This window comes from Alternaria ventricosa (genome assembly GCF_023758065.1).
Source record: "Alternaria ventricosa strain BMP 2768 chromosome Unknown scaffold_3, whole genome shotgun sequence".
Taxonomy (NCBI): Eukaryota; Fungi; Ascomycota; class Dothideomycetes; order Pleosporales; family Pleosporaceae; genus Alternaria; species Alternaria ventricosa.
In genome coordinates, this window is record NW_026055683.1 from 809,846 (window position 1) to 832,787 (window position 22,942).

Sequence of the window (22,942 nt, forward strand, 5' to 3'; positions counted from 1 at the left end):
GACGATAACTTTGCGTTGCTCTCACTCGATGCATTTCCCCGGCGTTCTTCCGCTTAGCCTCATTCTCTGTTCCATAACTTCACTGTCGCTCACTGTACATATCACTTGAGCGTTTTTGTTCTCCTTGTAACACTCCTAAACTGTAATATCTCTTTACTACTTACGCACTCTACGCATGGCTGGCACATGTTCACCCACGATAGCTATGATACCAAAGACTGCGATGGAATGGGTTGGATAGGGGATGGAAGGGGGGATACGGACAGATGATACCTCGCTCAAATCTATAGATGGAATATGCCACTCTACACTATTGTACTGTAATTTAAAAGATAGACACTCGACAGTCTCGCTCCTTCTTGCACTTTTCGTGGTCTTCTCGTCTGCCGCGGCATGAGGTTGAGTTTGGCTTTTGGCCCCCAAAAACAATGCATACCTTAGCCTCGCTCGCAACGCCCTTGGTGCCTAGCAGGATTGCCTTACCCGCGATGTCTTACACAGAAAGGGCGCGTGCGCTATCTGCCTAGACAGACGTTCGCATATGCCCAGGCAACCGTGCCGCTATTCATGCCGTGACGGGTAGGAGATCCGAGTACGAGATGCATAGCGAAGACCAGAGTATGTACTGTGTAGCATCACGTCATTTGCGCCCTCAAAAGCGCCTTCCACAGCTTCCGGCTTATGCTTCCTTTGGGCGTGGTGATTATAGTCGTTGCCTTCTCGATGTCATGATCCGACGGACTCCGAGCGGACTTCGCCTTCTTAGTCACTTCGCCTCAACACAGGCTTCAGCTTCGAGTTTGGGTAGCATCCCGCTGAGGCAAATGTAGCCACAGCAGCCACGTTGAACGGAATTATGACTCCCACCCGCCTCTCCTCCTCGCCCAACAGCCCAACAACGTCGTTGTCGCGACCTGATTGGGCGCCATGCCAGGCCATGTGACAGCGTGTTAGCGCGTTTGGTGCAACGTGTTACGTGTCCTGATGCCTGACTGTGCCGTGTCTTGCCGCCTGTTGGCAGAGATGGATGGGACGGGTGGGTGTGGATGTGATGGGGGGAGAATGGGATGGAAGAGGGTAGATGGGATGATAAATGGCGGGTGTGGCGGTGCACTGGGCCTAGAATCGCGTGGGTGGCAAGGGTGCGAAATCGTGGCGTTGGCGCCTGGCTGCGGCGATCATTGTTGGACCTGCATGCGCGACACGCTGCTTCGCGCTCGTGCATCGTGACTGCCCAAGCCTGCCCAGGTGACCTCGGGAGTATCAACGCGACGACGTCATAACGTTGTGGTCGCTTTCGCGTACGTCGCAATGCTTCCATGATCAGCAGTATTGGGTTTACGATTGTGGAGCCTGCGCGTAGGGAGGACGCCTAACTGTGCCGCAATGCTTTGCCCTTCACGCCGCACAACACGACGACTTCATTCTCTTTCTCTTCTTCCCCATCGTTATGTCCAGAGGCAGAGGCTCCGGCAACTATAGAGGCCGGGGTAGAGGCCGGGGATCATGCAAGCCCAACGTCCGCGTGCTATACCACGACCACTTCGAATCACCCAAAGAAGACGAGCACAATGTCAGCCCTGCATGGTTTGAGCAACAGAAGCAGCGTCATTCCCAGAACCATGACCCAAGCCTTCGTGACTGGCTTGCTACGGAGGTCGACGCGTTGAAAGCATACCACGATGGCCACATGAATGCAGATGAGGCGGCATTATCCATGACACACCCAATTTCCACCTCGCCTGTACCAGCATTAGGAGGCTATTCTGACGAGGTCCTCGCTGCTGATGACTTATGGGGACTCATCATAGACGCCCTCATGGAATGGCCACCCACACGTGTCCCAGACATCTTTACGCTACTGAATGCGATCGGAAAGGTGCCGGGTTACATCCACCAAGGCGAGGCTCTTGCTGCGGGGAAAAAGCTCCCATGGGCACGATTCTCGTACTTCGGCATGGCCTGGCACGAGAGGGCTCTCTCAGACATCCATCCAGGCCAAATTTGCCGGCAGTATTCCGATTCAACCTTGGTCGAATTGGGACGGAAATCTTATTTGAAGATGAAGGACCTCGAAGCTCAGTTGTATGCGAATCACGTGTTTAGGGTCGATGGGAAAATGATTCGATTCATCATCTGGGCGCTCGAGAAAGAGATCGACCAGAGCGACGAGCAGCTTGCTCCAGATGAAGCTACTGCTTATGATCAAATCAAGCTTGACTGGCATATTCCCGCCGTCTCATTCATGTTCAAGTACAATGGGAGCGAAATCTACGACGAAGTTGTGACGAAAGGATTGGGGGATTTGACAATGGGTCGACTGCCAGATGAAGCAAGGGAGTTCCAGAATGGAGCTGAGCGATGGTCGTTTTGGAGGAGACGTCTGGAGGAGTTGTCTCAAGGAGATTTCGATGACGAGGTAAAGGCCGCTGCACAGGCAAGCTTGGAGTACATGTCATCGGTCGTTTAGCATTACGAGATTTTGTGAATGGAGAGACTGCAGCGCAGATTATGACAAGTACTAAGCGAGGGACGTTACTTCCTTCGAAGCTGAAATATTGTAGCTATTTTCAGCTCTGGTGAACTACAGCGAATCCTGACATACATGTGGGCGCGTTCGAAGAAGTGCACGCTATGATAGTGCAGCCTCTTCGCCATGCAATCGCTGGTAGATATGCGCAGAGTCATTGGCTCGCCCGCGGTCCCTCAGAAGCGCGAGCCTCCCGCTACCAAAGAACAGCACCCTCGGGAAATGTTGAAGAATGTATGGCACAGTCAAAATTCCTGACTTCAGGCCATCGATCATCCCCATCTTCCTTCACCACCCCCTTGTGGGTGATCTCCTTAAGAATGGTACGACTCAGCAGCGAGATGCCCACCCCGATAGCTACACCTCCCGCATCCGAGAGAGGCGGACGCTCAGCCCCCCGGCCTGTCACCACCCCCGGCGGTGATGACAGTACTATCACCAGCGTTCTTGAAACCATAGCTTTCATGTGCACCTTTTTTGTGATCATTTTGAGCATTTACGTCACCCTATCCGGCACACCCGATGAGTCGCAGATATACCCGATCTGCTTATTGGAACTACCAGTTGAGCGCATACTCGCTCTTACTAGCCAGAGGAAGTACTAAGCATATATAGTTGTTCATGATATTCCTTGTAGCTACCTCCGCCGCTTTCTCGAAACTCGCCTCTGCCACACATCCAACGACCAACCGAGTATTCCTAGCTCTCCCTGTACCCCTCTTGGTCCACCTTGCCTCCTATGGCATCTGGGCTATTGTTCCCGATCCAGTCACACGCCTGCATGCGATATTCCTTGGGTTGCCCGTAAGCCTCGCCGTATCAGACTGTCGCACGATGTCCTAATGTCCGCAGGTTTTTCTATTCCTGATTTCAATGCTGATTTTCAGTGCTGTTTACCCTTCTCCCACCCCTCGAACCGAGGCAAGTCCGCTGAATCTGATGGTATGAGGCACAGTGAGAGATGCATCTGCGTTCAGCTCCACATTTTGCGGATTCACGAAGCTGGTATTGCGGATCATGAGTGTTTATACGTCCCATAGTCTCGACAGGTTGTACGAAGAACCATCTTTGTACTCGCACGGGGAAACAAAGGCACTGACAAGGGAGTGGAAAACGCGTAGCTGTATTGGACGGCCGGTACATGTGGAGATGTCTCGCTATCAAGCTCCTTGGTTTGACAATACTTCTCTTTTCAAGAGGACCTAATTGCATAGATATATGTAGATTTTAGAAGCTGTAAGTCGCTCGTTGCGATAGGTTATTAGGAGTACTATAGTACATAAGTAACGGTACTAAAGTACAAGTTCGCGAACACAGCGATGTGAGTCAGAGGCAGAGTATCTTTTCGCTACCAAATAGCACTGCCTTCGAAAATCTTTTCTCGTCCCAATTCAAAGACTCTCCGTCGCGTCCGATCCTCATACATCTTTAAACACTACAATTAACTACACTGACCCTACATCGAATACCAACGACATGGCCCAATCAAACCCTACCGGAAGCTGCGACGCTTCTCAAGACGGCAGTACTAGCAGGGGCTTATCACCCTTCCTCTCGCTACCTGCGGAGCTTAGGGTAGAAATATATCGATTCGCCCTCGTATCGTCGGGGTCTATCGTGTTATCTCGCTACCCTACCATCAGTCTTCGGTCTTGCGATGACAAACCGGCTGGTGTTGCCCTGTTACGCACTTGTACGCGAATTCACGCCGAGGCAACGAATGTTTTATATGGCGAAAACCAGTTCCGATGCATATCCGAGATCATGACTTGCAGCATCCCAGATTACCTCCCCCGATCTAGTTTTCGTCATCTCAAAGAGCTCACGATCCCAGCACCGTTCCGGGGATACGTCGACCACCTTCAAAACCGGCTGTATCGGTCGTCGAGCGCATCTAACTACGATCTGCAACCAAACGCCATCAATCCAAGCCTCTGTCGGATGGATTTTTCACCAAATCAGGCGATCCGTCAGCTTCTCAACGCAATCGCCAACGCTCCGCATCTACAGCAGCTCAACCTTCTACTCGACGAAAGCCGCGTGTACGAAAGAACCCATCGAATCTCAATGTATGACTGGACTTATGAGAATTACAGCGGCTACAGCTTCATCAACAACGAGGATGTTTGGGAAGATCTCACAGGTCTATTACGGGTCAAGAAGGCGTTACAGATCACACTCATTCAGCTTAAGTATTCGATCCCGGATAGAAAGCAACTCGCTTCCAGAAATACAAAGCGATTCTTGCGTGCTATGAGGTCTCGATCAGGGGTGTGGGATGTGCGTGAGATGTATTGGTATGAGCTAGGTAATCTATGGGACGATCATAGAACTATACCTGCGGCGAGGGAGGAGCACAATCCCGATGAATGGCTACGGGCGGTTCGAACTCTCTTCGAAGACTAGCGGTGTCACTCATAGTATCCACGGCTCCTGTGGAAAGTGCACGTTGGTGGAAAGTACTAGGCTCTTACCATGTTTCGCTGCCATACCGGAGACGAACGAGTCAAACAAGACTGGGCCCGTGAACAGCAGTCTTATATACTATGTTCTTAATTAAGCATCTACATTACAAGTCATTATCTATCCCAAGTATACCCAAAGTCGCGCTACACGAACAAAGGTCCGTACCCAGTTCCATCACCTCTCTCTATATCTGCCATCATCGGCTTCTCAAAAGCCACCCCGTTGTCAGCCTCGCCCTCGGTAACTGGCAGCGGCATCTCCCTCCAGTGATCTTGAATCTTCCTTGCACTCTCCAAAAAGCGATCCTGAAGCGCCGTGTACCCAGGTACGGTAAGCTGCCAGTCTCGCTTCTTGAACTCTCCATTAATCATAACATGCTTGATGTCGCCTACGTTCGCGTGCAACATAATGGCAGCGATCGGATCGGTCCAGCCAAGTACACTCGGAGCGCGCCCGTTCCATACCAGTAGGTCTGCTTTGGCTCCAGGTGCCAGGATACCAATGTCGGATCGTCGCAGTGCGAGCGCTCCGCTGCGAGTCGCGAGAAGGAAAGCCTGGTTGACAGACATGGGATTCTCGGCCGGAAGCTGGCGTCGATCAACGACTTCGCGGTAGAAGATCTTCCTGACACTCTGGAGCCACAATCGCGCTTGTGTCAGTATATCCGACGAGAACGTGAAGTGTGTGTCGATGCCTAGAGCCGCTTGGTCCATGATGAGGTGGCTGTTTGGGTGCAGATGACCGTAGTGCATCTCAGACTCTGGGGTGGTGGATATGTAGTGATTGTACTGTCGCAGGAGTTGCGCGTCGGTCGCGCTGTGATAGCTGGCATGTGCGAAAACGATCGGGATGGATTGGTTGAGGAAGTCGAATTCGTGCAAGACCTCGGGGAAATTTGGAGCGCCATAAACACCGCCGTTCGCGTGCGTTGAAACTACGGATACATTCTTCTCACTGGTAGCAGTTAGTTATGTGCTCGTTCTCGTGGAGTGGATACTAACATTGCTAGATCAAGAATTGTGCGCGTTTGTTTCCTGTTGGTGCTAGCGAAACCATCGTATGAGATGCCTAGCTTTGTAGGCGAGCTGTCAAAGCGCGCATCGTTGACCAAGTCGCGGAAGAGGTCTATCTGCCCCTCGACGGTAAAGTTCGCGTAGTCTTGGAAGTAGTAGGCAAATTCAGTCCGAACACCGCTCTCGAACGTCGCATTCAGCGCGGCCATAGCGTGCGCTGCGGACCAGGTGCAATGAGGGTAGTCCAGAATGGTAGTGACACCGCCATTCAGGGCCTCGTACAACCCAACGAGCTGGCCAATGTACACATCCTCAGGCGTGAAAAACGTATTGGCGGGCGAGTCGGTTCCATATCGTTCAAAGTATCGCATCAAGGTCGTGTTCGAGCCCAGGGTCTTGAAAGCCGTTTGCCAGCTATGACGGTGGGTATCGATGAAGCCTGGGGAGATGATGTCGTTGGTGGTATCGACGACCTCCAGGTCCACCGGTAGAGTGCCATTGTATGATCCAGAGAAAACAGCGGTTATGGTGTCGTTCTCGACCAACACAGAACCGTTCCTGATGACATCGAGAGAATTAGCAGAAGTGTCCCAACCGATCACTGTCCCACCGGTAAGCAGCGTTGCTGCCTTACCAAGCGAGACGCACGATGCGAACGCAAGGAGAGAAAGCCGGTCTGCACCACCAAAGATCATTCTGAAGGAGTTTGGTTAGACGTAACTTGGCTCTGCGGTTCCACCGCGACCAACAACTTATACTCCATCGTCTACGCGATCTGATCTCCTGTCTGCTCGATCGTATCGTAGATGCCGACTCTTGGCCGACGCGTGTGAAAATTGTTCATCGAATTCATCGCTCTACTACATTCGATGACGTTCAGCCAAGATCAGACCTTGGAAAAGCTTGGGAGAATCTTCACGATGGCGGCTTCGGCAGAGACGGAACACAACCGCTTAGGCCACCCGGAAGCAGTGCCCGGTGGAGCTGGACCACAATGCAGTGTTTTCCGCACACGCCAGAGAGCGGTCAGCCTCTCTAGTGCAAAGGTCACATGCACCCAGCACTGGCCCTTCTCCTGAGTGCTTAAATACCGCTGTTCCCTCCTCTTTTATTCTGCATACTTACCTTCTTGCGATGACCCAGCTCAAAGATTGGGTTCATCTAACAGTCTCGTCTGCATTGCACAGCGCGGTATGGGACTGTTACGAGCTTCCTTCGGGGATCTCGGCGGGGCAATTTTTGCTGGTCTGCTTTCGAGCTTTTCATTGATCCCACTACCCTGGTGGTGGATTGAGGAAGAGTTTTCGTAGAACTGTGTGTGTGCGCGCGCGCGAAGATGCAGGGGGTGACGGCTGAAGCCATTCCCCGCGACAAAGGCTCGCCAAGGTTTCGCTGCGTCGAGCTGTAACGGAGTGAGGTCGTAAATGTACGTAGTGACAGAAGACGCGAACGCACATAACTAGTGATTTAGTGACACGGTCGCGCTCCGCGGGCTTTGTGGCTTTGTACCTGCCAACTGGGTGTTGCTTAGCTTGGCGCTGCCAGATGGGGCGCCCATCGCTGTCTCGAGATTATTGTGCGACCACCAAACCTTTGACGACTGTACGCGCACCTCTACGTCTGGCGGTATGGGCTGAAGGCCAATGAGCAAGCGTGTACCATGATCTAGGATAAGCTTTGCAGTTGGGGTCGTGGTTCTGTCTCGAATATTGCGACATGCGACCAACTGGAATGCGCCGAGCCTGCAGCGCCTGCACCACCCGAGGCCAATAACGACTTCACCTTCGCAAAGGACCGACCTACCCGAATACCAGTCGCCTGATCTCCTCTACTCTCGCGATGTAGTTTTGCCGCATTGCCGTATTGCCGCCTTTATCCCAGCTGCATCTTCATAGGCGCGCGTATTCTTCGTAGAGTCAGATGACGTATGAAGAAGATCTCATACGAGCGTCCCGGTATCTCGGCACCTCCTTGCAAACGCACTACTAATGCTCAAGTTCTCTAAGTGCTTGAATTCACCAGAAGATCATTCCAATCACAACAAATCGCACATTCAACGATGAAAGACACCTTACCATCAAACCGCATAACGCTCAAAGTCCACAACAACATACCGTGGCGATACCTTTACATACCCGGTCTATATGCAATTCTTCTTGGAGGTCTCACGTTCTCTCACTCGTTTGATTACTGGACGATGGACCCTTATCCAGGTAAGGCCATCGGTTGCTCGAACATTCTCGCCGGCGTTCTGGGTACGGTTCTAGTCTATATCGGTATCGGCGCTTGTATGGGCTGGTACTTCTTCAAGGATACGTATTTTCGACGTGCGGTCGGAGTAGATTCGGCAATAATTGACGTTTCTGGAATGATCAACGAGGAAAGATTCTGGATAAGCATTATACAACGCTACCCATGGCGCTATGCACAGAAGCTTGGTCTATCGCTGGTCATTCTCGCTCTCTTCATAATAGCTTATGGAGCGGACATGCATCGCATGAACCCTGGATCGACAGACTGGACAACGGTCCTTCCGACTCGACTTGGTATAATGCTAGCCATTATCCTCAAACTGGCGGGCCTCGTCCTCTGCATGGGATGGCATGTATTCAAAGATATAGAGACAGGCGATACAGAAGATCAAGAAGAATCAGGACCTCATTGGACTTACAATGTCTCGACGTTGGGTTCCCCAAATTTCACAACCTTCGCCAACCCCTTCACTCATCCATACTTGAGCGCTGTTCCTCCTACAATATGTACTGGTTGTACATTGTATGGTGCTTTCGATTTCTCGGGCGTACTTACTCCTGGCGGGCCCATGGCTGTACGCCCTTTCGTATCATTGGCAATCGCGACTTGCCTGAACATTTTTCTAGTTGTCTTCGAACTCATGTACAATTACAAAAACCGTGTGTCCGCCATGCAGGAAAGAATGACTGAGATCGATATGCGCTTAGGAACGGATAGCGACAGGTCTGGAAATGTGGAAGAAAGGACTCAGCACTCGCGCACGACCTGACTTGTATCGCTATGGAATCAAGGGAGGCCATGCTGGACTTCGCGAATAACTGTGGATCGTCTGCGCACTAACTAAATGGTCATGAAGAAGCAGAGTACTTCTACTCTTATCATAGCGAAGAACGCGGACAATTCAGAATAGTCATCCGCTCATTTTAGATAGTCAGCCTCTTTTTCGATAGACTTTCAACTAAACGCTATGCCACATCATCATTTGGTTCCAACGTGAACATCATCCGAGGGTGTAAACTGAGTGACCATCATAGATGGGCATGAAGAAGACGCTCGACGGGGGCATATCATGGGAAGTACACAAAACAGGAACCAGATTGAGCAAACATCTAGTGATGCCCAACTAAGCACTGCTAGACAAACTCGGTGAGAATTCAAGTATTCCCCGCGACCTACTTAGAGAAGGTAGTATAGTACGACTCCAGATCTGCGAAAGCAGACACGTCGCAAATGTACGCTTGGATGCTTGCAGAAGCCTCGGCCGAGCTCCATCTTAGCACGCTAGCTGTCATCGCGCGCTGTAGCCCGCACCCACCGAGAGCGTACATCGGTTTCGTTTTGGCCTGCCTATGCATGGAACTTTCAGGATGATCTTCATGGCTGGAGTTTTTGATTGGAGTTTCATTGCCAAAGTTTTGGACTTTGTCACGATGTGCGACGTGAGGGGCAGTACCCGATGGCGACACCGAATGGCAATCACCCCGCACGCCCGCACGTCCGGTGCCGCAGATCATGTACCATTATATAGATGTACCAGAAGTACATATCGACAGCTCCTACCGTATTATCGAATACGCGAAGCTTTTTTTCTGTAAACCCGTACCACTATAATATCTCACCATGCCGCTGCCCGCTGAAGTCATCCAGAACCTGAAGCAGACCGTTGATGCAGCCTGCGCGGACCCAAAGACATCTATCCCAGGAACAAGCGTCGTTGTTATAGGGAAAGATGGCGAAGAACTCTTTGCGCACGCCGCCGGCCAACGTGGTGTTGCAAGCAACGAGAACATGACTCTGGACAACGTGTTTTGGATCGCATCTTGCACTAAGATGATCGCCGGACTGGCGTGCATGCAGCTTGTTGAGCAAGGACAGTTGCACCTGGATGATGGAGACGAGATAGAGAGATTGGTCCCCGAGCTGAAAGAGACGAAAGTATTGCAAAAGGACGGTAGTCTGGTGGACAAGAAGAGGAAGATAACACTGAGAATGCTCTTAACGCATACCGGTACGAGGCCGTCCTGGCAAAGTTGAATCCTCTCACTAATCATGACCCACAGCTGGCTTCGGCTACACATTCTTCAACGAATCTCTGTGTGCCGTATTGGACGGGTTTGATGAGTTCTCCGGAGACGTCAAGGACATACTTCAGCCGCTGACCTTTCAACCGGGCGAGGGCTGGCAGTACGGCGTAAACATCGACTTCGCTGGCCTGGCACTCGAACGCAAGACTGGCATGTCGCTAAACGACTACTGCCTCAAGAACATCTACGAGCCGCTAGGGTTGAAGAACATAACCATGTTCCCCAACGAGGATATGAAAAAGCGACTGGCGTCCATGCATCAACGAAACCAAGATGGCAGCTTGGTCGAGCGAGATCATCTACTCCTCAAGCCCTTGAAGGCTTCGAGCAACGAGATTGGCGGCATCCTGAACAGCGGAGGCGCAGGTGCTTTCGCAACACCATCAGACTATGCGCGTAAGTTGCCCATATCGCAACATGTACACGACACCACTAACAGAGTTTAAGAAATCATCGCAACACTTCTCAACGACGGCAAGTCGGCCAAGACCGGCGCCCAACTCCTCAAGAAAGAGACTGTCGACCTCATGTTCACGAATCAAATATCACAGTTCCCCGACTTTGGTCGTCAGGGAATCCCAGCGGCCAAGCCTGAGCTCACAAACGCTATTCCAGACATATATCCAGTCGAGGGTAAGCCTCCTCAAGGCTGGGGTCTGACGTTCATGCTGTCCAACGGAGGCCCGACTGGTCGGTCCAAGAGTACTGGGTTCTGGGCTGGGCTCCCGAACTGCTGGTGGTGGTGTGACAGAGAGAAGGGAGTCGGCGGAATCGTTTGCAGTCAGATCCTGCCGTTTGGCGATCCCAAGGTGCTTGGATTGTGGTTCGACGTTGAGACGCAGATCTACAAAGCCTTGGGGGCTTGATCGTATGTCATGTTGGGTGACTCTGCTTATGCAGTCGGTCCGTTTTGTTTTGTCGGATTCGGCCGGATGGACGTGATCGTCATTGTCTTCATATCGAAACTCGCGTCAAATTGCATCCTGAGGGCCGACCGATCTTCGTTCTCTCTTGGTACACTCTTTAAGGAACGTCAAAACCGTAATGTTGGGTCTAGAAACCCTGAGTTATGCTATGAGTATAGTGCACATCGCACCCCCACATCTTCTTAGCGTCATGTGTGGCATACAGGGTTGCATGTGGGCGACAGATAAGCCGTGAACGAATACGACGCGTGAACATGTAAAGAACTGTGGTTTGAGCTGCGATTTGAGCGGTCTTTCGTGCTGGCGAAGACGTTGAAAACAGTCCGTGGCTGCCTGTGTGGGCCGATCCGATGCTCGTTCTCCGTCGTAGCCTGCCTCGAAAGTTTCGGAACAGTCCGATCGCCAGTCGAGGGACCAATTATAACATGGATGGCTGCAGGCTCAGAGAATAGTGCCTAGGTCAGACCGAGCGTCCGGTACCAGCTGTCCCGTGAGCTGTCTGGATGCCGTTACAATGGAAGAGGCAGTGCTTCATTTGGGGAGAAACAGGCAACTCAAGACAAGGAACATATGATGGAATAGCTTCGATCGACAGAAACGGCCGTGCAGCATCCATAATCGTCAGTGATGAGCCGGACTGAAGCTTGCGTTGAGCATCGTTGTGCCCTGCCACGCGTTAGCTTTCCCCGCATTTCTGTGTTGGGATGTGGGTCCTAGCCGGCGACGCGGGGTGTGCATATCAGCAACGCACTTGCCTCTTTGCATAAGCAGACCTCTCGTGCTTTTCCCTCTTTTCGACTGACAATCCGAGCAGCAGCCATGAACTTCGTGGACGTGCAACCCAAGTCGTTCCTCGATTATGCCTGGACGTCGCCATCTTCGGGGGCGATGGCAGCCACCAAACCGTCCAAAACGAGTCGGAAACAGAACAGATGCTGCGACCAATGTCGAAAAGGGAAAAGAGCGTGCGACGCCGCAATTCTAGAAGACACGCTTTTAGAAACGAGCAAATCTGGAGCAACCCCTACGGTGTTCCATTATAGTGGTAAGACATGCCTTCGTCGATGGTACCTAAGGCGCAAGCTAACCTGTCAGATGTTTATGGGCCGCTAGCTTCGTGCGGTAATTGTGAGAAGACGAAAAAGAGCTGCACATTCGAATGGCTGCGCTCACAACGCGTATCGCAAGCTGCGCAGCCAGTGTCGACAACTTCGCCGCCAGCGAAAAGGCGCCGCACAAGAAGCAATTCCACCAGCCGAGCACAGAAGCCAAACCTATCGTCCCAATCTAGCGCCACCGTGAAACTAAAAGAAAACCGGCATCCGAACGGCGATGACCTTCTGTCCCATACCACGCCCGTAGAACTGGGCGTGACGTTTGCAGATTTCCCGTGTGGCTCATCCATGTTCACTACCGATCCGACAATCGCATTCTTTGAAGAGCCATCGCAAGTATTCGAGAAAGAAGGAACCGGAGATGAATCAGAACTCACTGGAGGGTTTGCCGAAGAAAGCTGGACTATACTCGGTTGCGACTCTGGCAGAGGCTCGTCTCTGAAGACGACATCGGAGACTAGCGATGATAAACTCGAACGCGACAGCCCCTCCGAGAGTCAGGACACCAGCAGCATAAGCCCAAGCATTCCGCCTTCTACCATATCGGAAGGAACGGTTGCTCGTACTAGTCAAAAACGGCGACGCTCTAGCTCCTCAGCATCAATCTCAAACGGTGCGCAACCTTACCCAGTGATATCATATGCCAGCGATCTTCTTTCATCAAGCAACAATGCGTATCTGACTGAAAGCCTGCTGAGGATCTATCATGATAGTTTCGAAAACGCACTTGCATGCTGGGTCACAGAAAGAACCTGTCCCTACAGTGCAAAATCGGATAACCTGCTAGCCACAAACGCTAGGCCTGATTGGAATCGAATCTATCATCGAGTGGTGCGCCTCGATAGGCTAGCCTCAGCCATCAGAGGGCGCAAGCTTACTCAAACGGAAGACCGCGCAGCATCTAGAGCTCTAGACTTGGCGGTCTTTTCCTTCGCTTCACAATGGGCACAGTCCAGTCCCAGAAGCAGAACGAAGTACCCTTTCCACAGCACCTCGACCGATGGTGGCAGTAGCGTTTTTGATAGCATCGAGGACGAATGCGCACCGACTGGTGTGAACTTTGACCGCACCCTGCAGATATCAGCGTGGCATGAGGCCCGCAACGCACTGCAAAAAGCCGGTGAAGTGGAGTCCTTCCGGGTGGTACTTGCACAGATCATTTTCGCCCTGACGCAACGGCCTGTGGAAGGGGTAGACGGGGCTCAGGATGGGCAGAACGCTCTTTCGAAGACCGAACTACTGGCGACCGACGCCTGCACGGAGGTCCCGATGGAACATGCACCTATGATTTCGACCGATCAGGATGTTGATGAGTGCGCAGATCTGATGTCGAAATTGGATCTCGCTATTGAGTCTGACGGACCTCCTGTACATCTTGAATCAGGTCTTCGACTCATTCACTCGTTGAGATCACGCATGACCATGTCGAGAGAAGCGCGATACAGCAATCCCGGATCAGGACGTTCTGCACGGCAGCGACGCTCGCCCATCGTGCGTCTTGAAGACGCTGATCGTGCGACAGTGGACCTCCTGTTCTGGGTCGGTGTCATGTTCGACACGCTATCAGCAGCCATGCACAAACGCCCATTGGTGGTATCGGATGAAGATAGCGATGTAGTCATGAGCGAAAGCATGCAGATTGAGCACTCGGCCCAACAAGCAGCAACACCTTCCTCGACAGACGACGGACTGTGGGACGACTACTTGTTTTCTCGGCAACAGCAGAATCCCGAACATGCGCCCACAAGATGGCCATGCTCATTTGATGAAGCCGCAGCCGCGTTGTGTGACGCAGCCCCGGTCAAGGTGTTGCTGTTCAGAAGGGTCTGTCGGATCCAGACGCTTCTCACAAGAAACGCACGAGGCGCGAAGGTCGAAGAGGCTGTCAGTGCCGCAATGGATGTGTGTAACCACTGGGATGCGCTGTATGCGCCCTTTATCCGAGACTGCATACAGAACCACGACCGCCTTCCACCGCGCGTCCAATCATGGTACGTATGTGTCACCGGACACTGGCACCTTGCGACTCTTCTTCTTGCGGACTTGATGGAAGTGGTAGACGAATCAGAGCTTGGACTTGAGGAAGCGACACATCAACGGAATATTAGTGCCTTCATCGCGAAGTTTCGCGAAAACAACTGCCGGGTCCTATCAGACCTAGCGAGCTGTGCATGCCCTCGAGAAGACGCATCATTCGCACAGTCCGAGTTCCATTTCGCAGTCAACGAAGGCGCACTGCTGACGGAGCCATGGACTGTAGTGCTGATTCGCGCGTTCGCCAAGGCAGGCGTACTGTTGCTTGAGTCAGATACTCTGCTGCCGTCAGACCTGGATCGAGAGGATGCTTTTCAACGCGCGGATGCTTGTATTAAGGCGTTATGGTTTTTGGGTAGAAAATCGGATATGGCTCTTTCGGCGGCGAATATCTTGGGAGAGGCGTTGAAGCAGCGACGCAAAAGTGCGCAGGATCGGGTTAGCGACATGAGCGTCTTTTTGGAGAGTGAGCTGTGGCATGATTTGGAAGGGGCGTTCGAGGTGGACTGTGAACTATAAGCCGGCCACAATGTACTAGTTTCGCTACCATGATGTGCAATTTGACAAGATGAAGTGAAAGAGTGAGTACTGAGATGGATCGAGCCACGAAGGGTGTCCAGATGGCGCTTAGACTGAAAAGGCAAATCACGTGCCCTCGCGTCGCGCAATGGAACTTTGGGAGGAGCGATGAGGAGATCGGGCGACGGTCGACCGCGTCGCATTTCACCGTCGTCTAAATCAGCAAACGATGTATACCTAAGCCTCGCAATAGAGCAGATCCGTTCACCATCTTTTTGGGCGCCGACACTCCAGCCTTCTCCCAAATCACGCCAATCGCGCTAAGACGCGTGCAACGGTCTGCTAGCCGACCTCCCATCTTCCCCACACCACGTCATGGGCCTTCCAGCGTACGCCTCCAGACCAATTGGGCTTTGAGCTCCTACTGATATCAAAATAGGTTATGGGACACAATTAAGAAGCATGAGGAGAGCATACCCGTCGCGCAACTCGCCGAAGAGCACCACCGGCGTCATGGCAGGTCACTCCGCATTGCTGTCGACGAGGCCGATTGGCGCTTCAACAACCTCACGGTGCAGCAAGTCTACACTATACGGGAGAGTAAGTAATACACGCGTCGTCGCGTCGTCTCTGCTCTTGCTAACAGGATCAGCCTCCAACGAGTACGCCTACCAAGGCATAGAGAAAGCCATGTTCTACCGTATCTGCCGCCTCCTCACCCTGAACATTCAGCTCATATTCGTCTTCGATGGCCCCGGCCGACCCTGGAAGCGGGGAAAGCGAGGTGGACAACGCATAAACTACGAAGAGCAGCGCTTGCTCAAGGAGATGCTGCAATACTTTGGGATCCCATACCACGAGGCCCCAGGAGAGGCGGAGGCAGAGTGCGCTCGTCTGCAGATTCTGGGTATGGTCGACGCGGTCTGGTCACAAGACTCTGATTGCATCATGTTTGGCTGCACCCTCTGGCTACGGGACCACCGCGTCGCGAAAGAAAAGGGCACAACAGATAGGTCCAAGGAGAACACCAAGAAGAATGGGAAATACGCCAGCGTTGTACGAGCACAGGATCTAAAAGAGAAATATGGCCTAGACCGAGAAGGACTTGTGCTTTTTGCTATGCTTGTCGGTGGGGACTACGACGTGAAAGGTCTGCCACAGTGTGGGCCGTCTCTAGCCTTGCAGGCGGTCAAACAAGGACTCGGCCGGGGGCTTTGTGCCTGTCGAGATCAGATGGAGTGCCACATGTGGACTGTGGAGCTGGCCATGTTTCTGGAGCGGAGTGCTCGCGGGCGCGCTATCGAAATCCCGCCAGCCTTTCCAGACTTCAAGATCTTACAGAAGTACTACAAACCGAAAGTCACCAGCGACGCAGATTTACTTAACAAGTCGCGCCTCAACCTTGACTATGTTCGCCCTATCCAGGAGCTGAAGTTGCTTACACTTACAAGCGAGCGCTTCAACATATGGGGACGTTTATACATGAACTGGGTCGGGCCTGTGTTGCTGACACGAAGCCTGACCGCAAGAGATCCGTCTCTACCACCAGAACTGGTCCACGGCATCAGGCTCACAAAGCAAAAAGCGAAGAAAACTGACAACGAACTGACCATACGCACTTTCGAACGTAAGCTGACCTTTTCACCCTTTGGCGTCACTACCCTGAGCAGAGCCGACTTCGAGGGTGAGCGTTTAGGGTGCTGGAATGGAGACAAGGAGGCCTTGTTTGACCCAGAACATCGTGTCGAATGCGAATATCCTGATTACTGGCTGCGTAAAGTTCTTCCGCCGGACGCGCTAGAACCGCCCCCTCCACTACCAAAGCGTACGCCAAAACGTAAACGGCCCATTGCTGAAGTTGGGGAAGACGGTGAAGCTTCAGGCACAGCTAAGCGAAAACGTACGAACAAAAGAGACGATATCTCCGCTACCCGGTCTACATACAGTGCTTCTCCCAGGAAATCCAGAGGACCAGCTGCGAAGGCCAAGTCTCAAAATACGCAAATGACGCCCACAGCACAAAAGATCTTCGATTATATTGCACTCTCTGACTCTGAGGATGAGGGTGGGCTTTCTCTACCAGGCAACGCTCGCTCTCAAGAACTTGCATTGGATCAACCGAAGACATCTCATATCATTGATCTTGGTTCGCCTGAGCCGTCAGATCAGGAGAACGATTCACCCGTTGCGGATCCTTTCCGGAATCCTGTAGCAAACACATTGCCATTCGATATCCCAGATGAAGAAGACGAAGAGCTGCAGTTAGCTTTGCGGCTAAGCATGCAAGATCAAGGCGCCAAGATCCCCTCAATACAAAGGTCTTCCACTTTACCGTCTTCAAATCGTGGCAGATATGAAAGCATTTTCGCATTGAGAAAAGCCGGTAGAGACGTACACGGGGCCTCTGTACCTGCTTGGTCGCTTGATGAAGCACTCAGCGCGGAAGTGCCCTCCAGAGCTTCTCAAACTCTCCGACGAGTGGAGAATGAATCGCGCATATCAAGCATGCCAATGAGGGGTGTTCATGCAGGTCGTATAGGAAGGGAGCCAGTCGACCTACCCGACTGGTCACGCCCTACCCCGCGCGCTAATCTATCGCCAATGCCTACAGCGCTACCTTCAAATCCAAATACAGAAGATCAAGTTACACCGTCTCCTGCACCTACCGCAGCTGAGATACGCGCTGCTCGGCTTCGACACTTCGCAACGACATCTCCCGACCCTGCAAAGGACGCAAACGAGCCACGCACTTCTTCGCTTGCTGTCATGCCAAACAAACAACCAACAAGTACATATAAGGTACCAGTGGGGGTTGAGTGTATTGATCTGACGGATGACTGAGCAGCATATTGTCTCAACTCAGCATTCACATGCTATATACCAAGTACATCCATTGTTGATACTATATCACGACCTTTACACGAATGAGTGAAAGCTGTGTTGGTTATACTCTTACATATATGGCATCACACATCGCCTGGGCTAAACGGCTCGAAGGTGAATGGCTGTGGCGACTGGACCCCGTCTGCGATCATTCAATGCAACCAGGAATTATGCTGTTCGTTGGTGGCAACCCAGAGGCATGGAGGATAAATGGGCTACCCAGTAGTCTAAATGCGTTCATACAACTATAGACCTCAACCGAGCATGGATTCACCATCTGCCACCTACCAAGACGTTGTTGATCGCGTACTCGCCGTCTCTACACCCACGGAAGCACCACGAGATGAGCCGACGTGCTTTGTCTGTGGTCGAGAATATGGAAGCATCGGCGCAGGCGTCGAGACACACCTGGCTTCCTCAGCCAACTACCGGGAGCATACAGGAAGACCTTCCTCGAACAAACTGTCGAACCCATCCGGACACCGCGTGGACATGTCTTCTGCCTTTCTTGTCTGAGTGTGTGGTTCAAAAGAAAGCGAAAATGTCTTCGCCCCATGTGTCGCGAGCCGATTGAGATTCCTTTTCTATATGAGCTGGAGAACACAGACGACGGTCGACGAGATGTCGGCATCCAGGGCCTCTCTCTAGCTCTTCATATACCAACATCTCTGGCAAAGGAGACGTATCGAATCATCCACCTACAGACTCGAGAACTTCTCACGACTACCGCGCCGATGCCGTTCCAGTGGAACACAGAAGCTATGATCCACGATTTGCCCAGTATTATGGTCAACGTTGCTCGTCGCTTCCATTATCAGTCGTTGCGACAAGAGGAGGGGGTGCCTAAAGATTCTACTTATATGAAGCGACACAACCCAGTACAACTTGTAACGGCACAACCTCGATTCAACGATCTTGAGTCTCTCGCGCGGTCCGACGCGCCGCTCGCCAAGCACGCCGATGCTTTTGACTTCTATCGGCTCGTGTGCGACCGTATCAGAGATCTTGAGGGTACAGTAGGTGACGCCTGCGGTCGATGCGCAAACTGGGAGGCTCTAGCGCGGGCATTGATGCACAGAATCGTTCAAGCGAAGATGCCTCAGGCCAACGGAGGTGTCAGTCGGATTCGTTGGCGGCACTATGTGTGGTGCGTGATCAAGGCAGTGTTTGTATGGCAAGCGTACTGCGACCGTGCGCGTAGGATAATGTGCTTGCGCACACAGCAAGTAAGCGTTGATACTACAAGGACAGAGGAGGGCGTCCGAACGTATCAGGTGGGCTGAGAGGGGTCTGAATATAAAACCACTATCTAGAAATAGCATGTAACACATCTCGACATTTGGTTGCATTTCATCACCCAATGTGCCATGTGAAATGTCCATGAGTGTATCATTTCGTATCGAATCTTGTGAATGGAAGTTTGTCCTGTCCGTTTGCGAATTGGTCACACCTTGACTGAAGACATGGCACAAGTCTTGAATCCTACGCGCATAGGTTCATTTTCCGCGCTGCTTCCATGTCCACCCTTTTCGCGTAATGACGCCCAATAAACCCATCCGCAGTGTTGAGTATGTGCAAACTTGCGCCACTTCGTGTAGCCTTCATCGACGCTCGTAGTAGGCTGTGAAGCCGTCGCCAACGTCCCTGCCGGAGCGGCCTTCGGATGTCGGTACGGCAGCTCTAGTCAGGGCTCCATCACGAACCGACCACTGCCCGTATCTTTGTTTCGCAAAGATGTAAACTGTGTCTTGCCGCCGTTTTCAGCGACCGCCCTTAAGTGTGTAGTCTCCCTTCATCGCGGCAATCCATTTCCAGCGGCACCACTCGCACCACTACCCCCACTCCCAGAGCTCTCACCACTCCCATTTCCCGCCCTAATCCCCATCCTCGCACCCGGCTGCCTGGCCAAAGCCAACCTCAACGGCTCCTCCCTTCCCTGCCCAACAACCCCACCACCGCTCGCAACCGCCGTTCCGCTGCCACTCCCACTTCCGCCGACCATAGGACCTCGTCTCAGTAGTTCATCTAGTCCGAGATCCCGCCACGTCGGTTCCTTCTTTGTCTGCGTCGCTCGCTGGATGCCAAATGCGGCGTGTTGGTCTGGGACGACGTCATCTTCGTCTTCGGGGTTTACGGGCTGGAGGTGCGGCGGGATGTAGATGTCTTCCGGTGTGAGTTGTGAGGAGGTGAGGTTGGTGAATTGCTCGAGGAGGTCGGCGTGGTGCGACGAGTGCATGTGGAGGTAGGTTGCTGTTGAGTCGCGCGTCTGTGGGGGTTAGTATGGGTTGTTATCAAGAGGCCAGGGTTGTCAATTACCATTTTGGGGTAGGATTCTAGTGTCAGAGGTTTGCGAAAGGGTGTGTAGTATCTTCTCCGCTTTGTGGTTGTACGGTTGTATCGCCGTGTTGTTCGTGTTCGTAGACGCGGAATCGCGCCGCGTTAGGACTGAATGGCGCGCTAGCCTGATTCGGATGCCTCTGAGGATTACGCATATTATACCTTAACCTCACTTCATCTTACTGATCTTCTCTACAACCTCATCTATGAAAGCCCTTTCATCAGCTGACGTGATGTTTGTTTTGAGGACGAGAGGATGAGTAATGCTTACACACTCTACTATACACGAAGCCCCTGTGCGACGGATCAGTAACAGCACTATCAAAATGCCGATTGGTTCATCGAATCGATGGAGGCCATTTACCCCATCTTATCATGGAATACAGAAGGTTGCCTCAACTGACCGCGTTAGGAATGTCACCAGGCTTCCATTGAGTACCCGGTACCTATGTAGATAGGTAGTCAAAAATCATTCGCCTTTGGAAGCATGCCTCGTCCGAGGCGTCATCATCGCGTCCCGAACCTTAGATGCGACAACTCAATGAAGCAATAACACGGTTCTGGACGGCAATAGTAACTCACGATGCGCGTTACTGGCAGCGACTCGCCTTGATTAGTTTACCGAGGCTATCTCCACCTGATCACGAACTCCACGCTATGGATAACACGTCATAAGACCCAGACTGCTGCTGCCGTCAATCGTGTAATTGGCACCCCTTTACTGCAAGACATTCCCTCGCATCTTCTATTCAAGGACTTCCTACCTCCAATTCTCTCGTCAGCATTGCAGAATAGCAAAGCTCTATACTAGTGACCGACGCAACCCCGTTTCTCATTCAATCACGATGGCCGAGGGACGCTGCAACTGCGGAAGCATTCAAGTTTCCATGCCTTCCATGCCTGAGCAGTCTGCTATCTGCTACTGGTATGTATCATCAATATAGCCTCTACCTGTATCGCCATATTGACCGTGGAAGCGCCAACTGCCGCCGCGCAGGAGGAAGCATCGGGTCAATCGTATACATCCTCGACAGTCCCCAAGTCACAATCAACGATCCGAAAAAGTATCTCAAAGACTACCGAGACAACGACACGAAGAGCGGGAATCCGATCACTCGTCAATTCTGCAGCAACTGCGGGTGGTGAGCTCATGATCCATGTAGCATTGGGAGAGCCTAGCTAACAAGAGAAAGCCCCATCACGTCTGTATTAGCTGGTGATAAGATTGCGTTGAAGGGTGGACTGTTTGATAAGATTCCCGCTCCAGGGTTCAAGTCTTTTGAGCAGGAGGAGCCGAGCTGGATGAAAACTGTCTAGGGAGAGAATGACAAGAAGTGCGGGGGAATGACCTTCATGAGAGCCTTCAATCAAGGTCTGATACTTCGAAACACCACATGAGAGAGTAAATTATCAGCAGATCTCAGCTTTCTGCATCCAACGTTCCTGCCTCTTACCTGTCACTCACCTCCGGGTGCCACACAATGACGTAGGGCCTGAAGAAGTCCTGGCGCGTTTTTCTGCCACGTGCAGCCAGATCTCTTATTCGTGCATCGCTATGCTACGCACAATAAGATCAACAGTTCACAAACCGCAGATACGATCTCTCTCACTCACCCCCACATCAACCCCATGAACGTCCCAGATGGCCACTGTGGATGCAATAGATCGCCAATTCACGAACGTCTTCAACGCTGCTGTTGAGCTCCGCGAACAAGAGCAATTCGATGAGTGTACCGAGGTCTTGCGCAAAATGCTCGCCGATCACGCTATTCCTAGATACCACCGTATGAGATGTCTCACAATGCTTGCATGCACTTTAGAAGACTGGCATGAGGCATACACCTGTTACGTCAAGGGTGAAACCATATGGCGTATCACGAAGCACTGGCATCGTAACGGCACAAACCCGACCGTGAACAGGGCCCTGGATGAACTTCATGAGACTTTGGAAGAAGTAAAGTGAGTATCCAGGTATACTCTATACGATTCCAAGAAAGAACTAAATTGTCTACGTTTAGGCAAGGTTTACTCGAAGACGACATACGACCTGAGGACACACCAGTTCCGGATGTTGAGGCCGATGTGCTTCGTGCGATAGCAGTATACACTGCTGGAGTGTGGCAAGATTATGAGATTGCGGAGGCAGGAGGAGAGGAGGAGTCAGAGGAAGAGATAAGCGACGAAGAGGAAGTGGACGATGAAGATGAAGTGGGCGACAAGGGACCGAAAGTCAAGGTCGAGCAGAAAGCGAGCGAAAAAGAGGAGAGTGATGCACAGAAGGCTAGCAAAAAGGAGACAGCGGTACCGGATCAAAAGCCAAAGGACGAGATGGTATGTCTGAAAGCTGCTGCTACTGAAGGGGTTATGTTGACATCGCGCAGGTGCTACCGTACCGTCCGGCGTACATACGCTGACCCAATTTGGGAAGAGACAGGGAAATCATGTCAGAGAAGTCCTGGAGGCCATTTGCTTGATCAAGCACCCAGGTTCGAGTCTACAATGGACACAGACCAGAATGGACTGGACAATCCAGCACCTTTGTCGGCGTCTGGGGTATCGATTCGTACATACATTCTCTTTAAGATCTCTCTGTAGAGAGAAAAAGATGAGAGTTTGTCAGGAATGAAGTGGCAAGAGTTTGTCGTGGACAAGGTACTCGCCACGTGCACCTCCTGCTGTGGCAATAGGAAGCGAGCCAACGGAAAAATTCCCATCCACATTCGCAACCTTACAAGCTGTCCGTGTGACGAGTGTAACCTCAAGATACACGCTATATGATTAC

At 52.0% G+C, this 22,942-nt stretch overlaps 7 protein-coding genes across 7 annotated transcripts; 5 read left to right on the top strand and 2 right to left on the bottom strand.

Annotated features, from left to right (window-relative positions):
- Positions 1-1,450: 1,450 nt before the first annotated feature.
- On the top strand, positions 1,451-2,470 carry J4E93_002197 (uncharacterized protein; the record flags this gene model as incomplete). The annotated part of the gene is made up of 1 exon (XM_049340144.1): positions 1,451-2,470. One exon carries the CDS (start codon positions 1,451-1,453, stop codon positions 2,468-2,470), a length of 1,020 nt encoding a protein of 339 aa, XP_049202466.1.
- A 2,669-nt stretch (positions 2,471-5,139) lies between these two features.
- Positions 5,140-6,704, bottom strand: J4E93_002198 (uncharacterized protein; the record flags this gene model as incomplete). Its single annotated transcript, XM_049340145.1, has 2 exons — positions 5,140-5,950; positions 5,998-6,704. 2 exons carry the CDS (start codon positions 6,702-6,704, stop codon positions 5,140-5,142), a joined length of 1,518 nt encoding a protein of 505 aa, XP_049202467.1.
- Positions 6,705-9,882: 3,178 nt separating this feature from the next.
- J4E93_002199 (uncharacterized protein) lies at positions 9,883-11,212 on the top strand (the record flags this gene model as incomplete). The annotated part of the gene is made up of 3 exons (XM_049340146.1): positions 9,883-10,270; positions 10,323-10,742; positions 10,794-11,212. The coding sequence occupies 3 exons, from the start codon at positions 9,883-9,885 to the stop codon at positions 11,210-11,212; spliced, it is 1,227 nt and encodes a 408-aa protein (XP_049202468.1).
- A 1,463-nt stretch (positions 11,213-12,675) lies between these two features.
- On the top strand, positions 12,676-14,940 carry J4E93_002200 (uncharacterized protein; the record flags this gene model as incomplete). The annotated part of the gene is made up of 1 exon (XM_049340147.1): positions 12,676-14,940. One exon carries the CDS (start codon positions 12,676-12,678, stop codon positions 14,938-14,940), a length of 2,265 nt encoding a protein of 754 aa, XP_049202469.1.
- Positions 14,941-15,315: 375 nt separating this feature from the next.
- On the top strand, positions 15,316-17,781 carry J4E93_002201 (uncharacterized protein; the record flags this gene model as incomplete). The annotated part of the gene is made up of 3 exons (XM_049340148.1): positions 15,316-15,329; positions 15,380-15,540; positions 15,593-17,781. The coding sequence occupies 3 exons, from the start codon at positions 15,316-15,318 to the stop codon at positions 17,779-17,781; spliced, it is 2,364 nt and encodes a 787-aa protein (XP_049202470.1).
- A 1,834-nt stretch (positions 17,782-19,615) lies between these two features.
- J4E93_002202 (uncharacterized protein) lies at positions 19,616-20,142 on the bottom strand (the record flags this gene model as incomplete). Its single annotated transcript, XM_049340149.1, has 2 exons — positions 19,616-20,089; positions 20,140-20,142. The coding sequence occupies 2 exons, from the start codon at positions 20,140-20,142 to the stop codon at positions 19,616-19,618; spliced, it is 477 nt and encodes a 158-aa protein (XP_049202471.1).
- A 1,660-nt stretch (positions 20,143-21,802) lies between these two features.
- On the top strand, positions 21,803-22,755 carry J4E93_002203 (uncharacterized protein; the record flags this gene model as incomplete). Its single annotated transcript, XM_049340150.1, has 2 exons — positions 21,803-22,119; positions 22,179-22,755. The coding sequence occupies 2 exons, from the start codon at positions 21,803-21,805 to the stop codon at positions 22,753-22,755; spliced, it is 894 nt and encodes a 297-aa protein (XP_049202472.1).
- Positions 22,756-22,942: the final 187 nt, after the last annotated feature.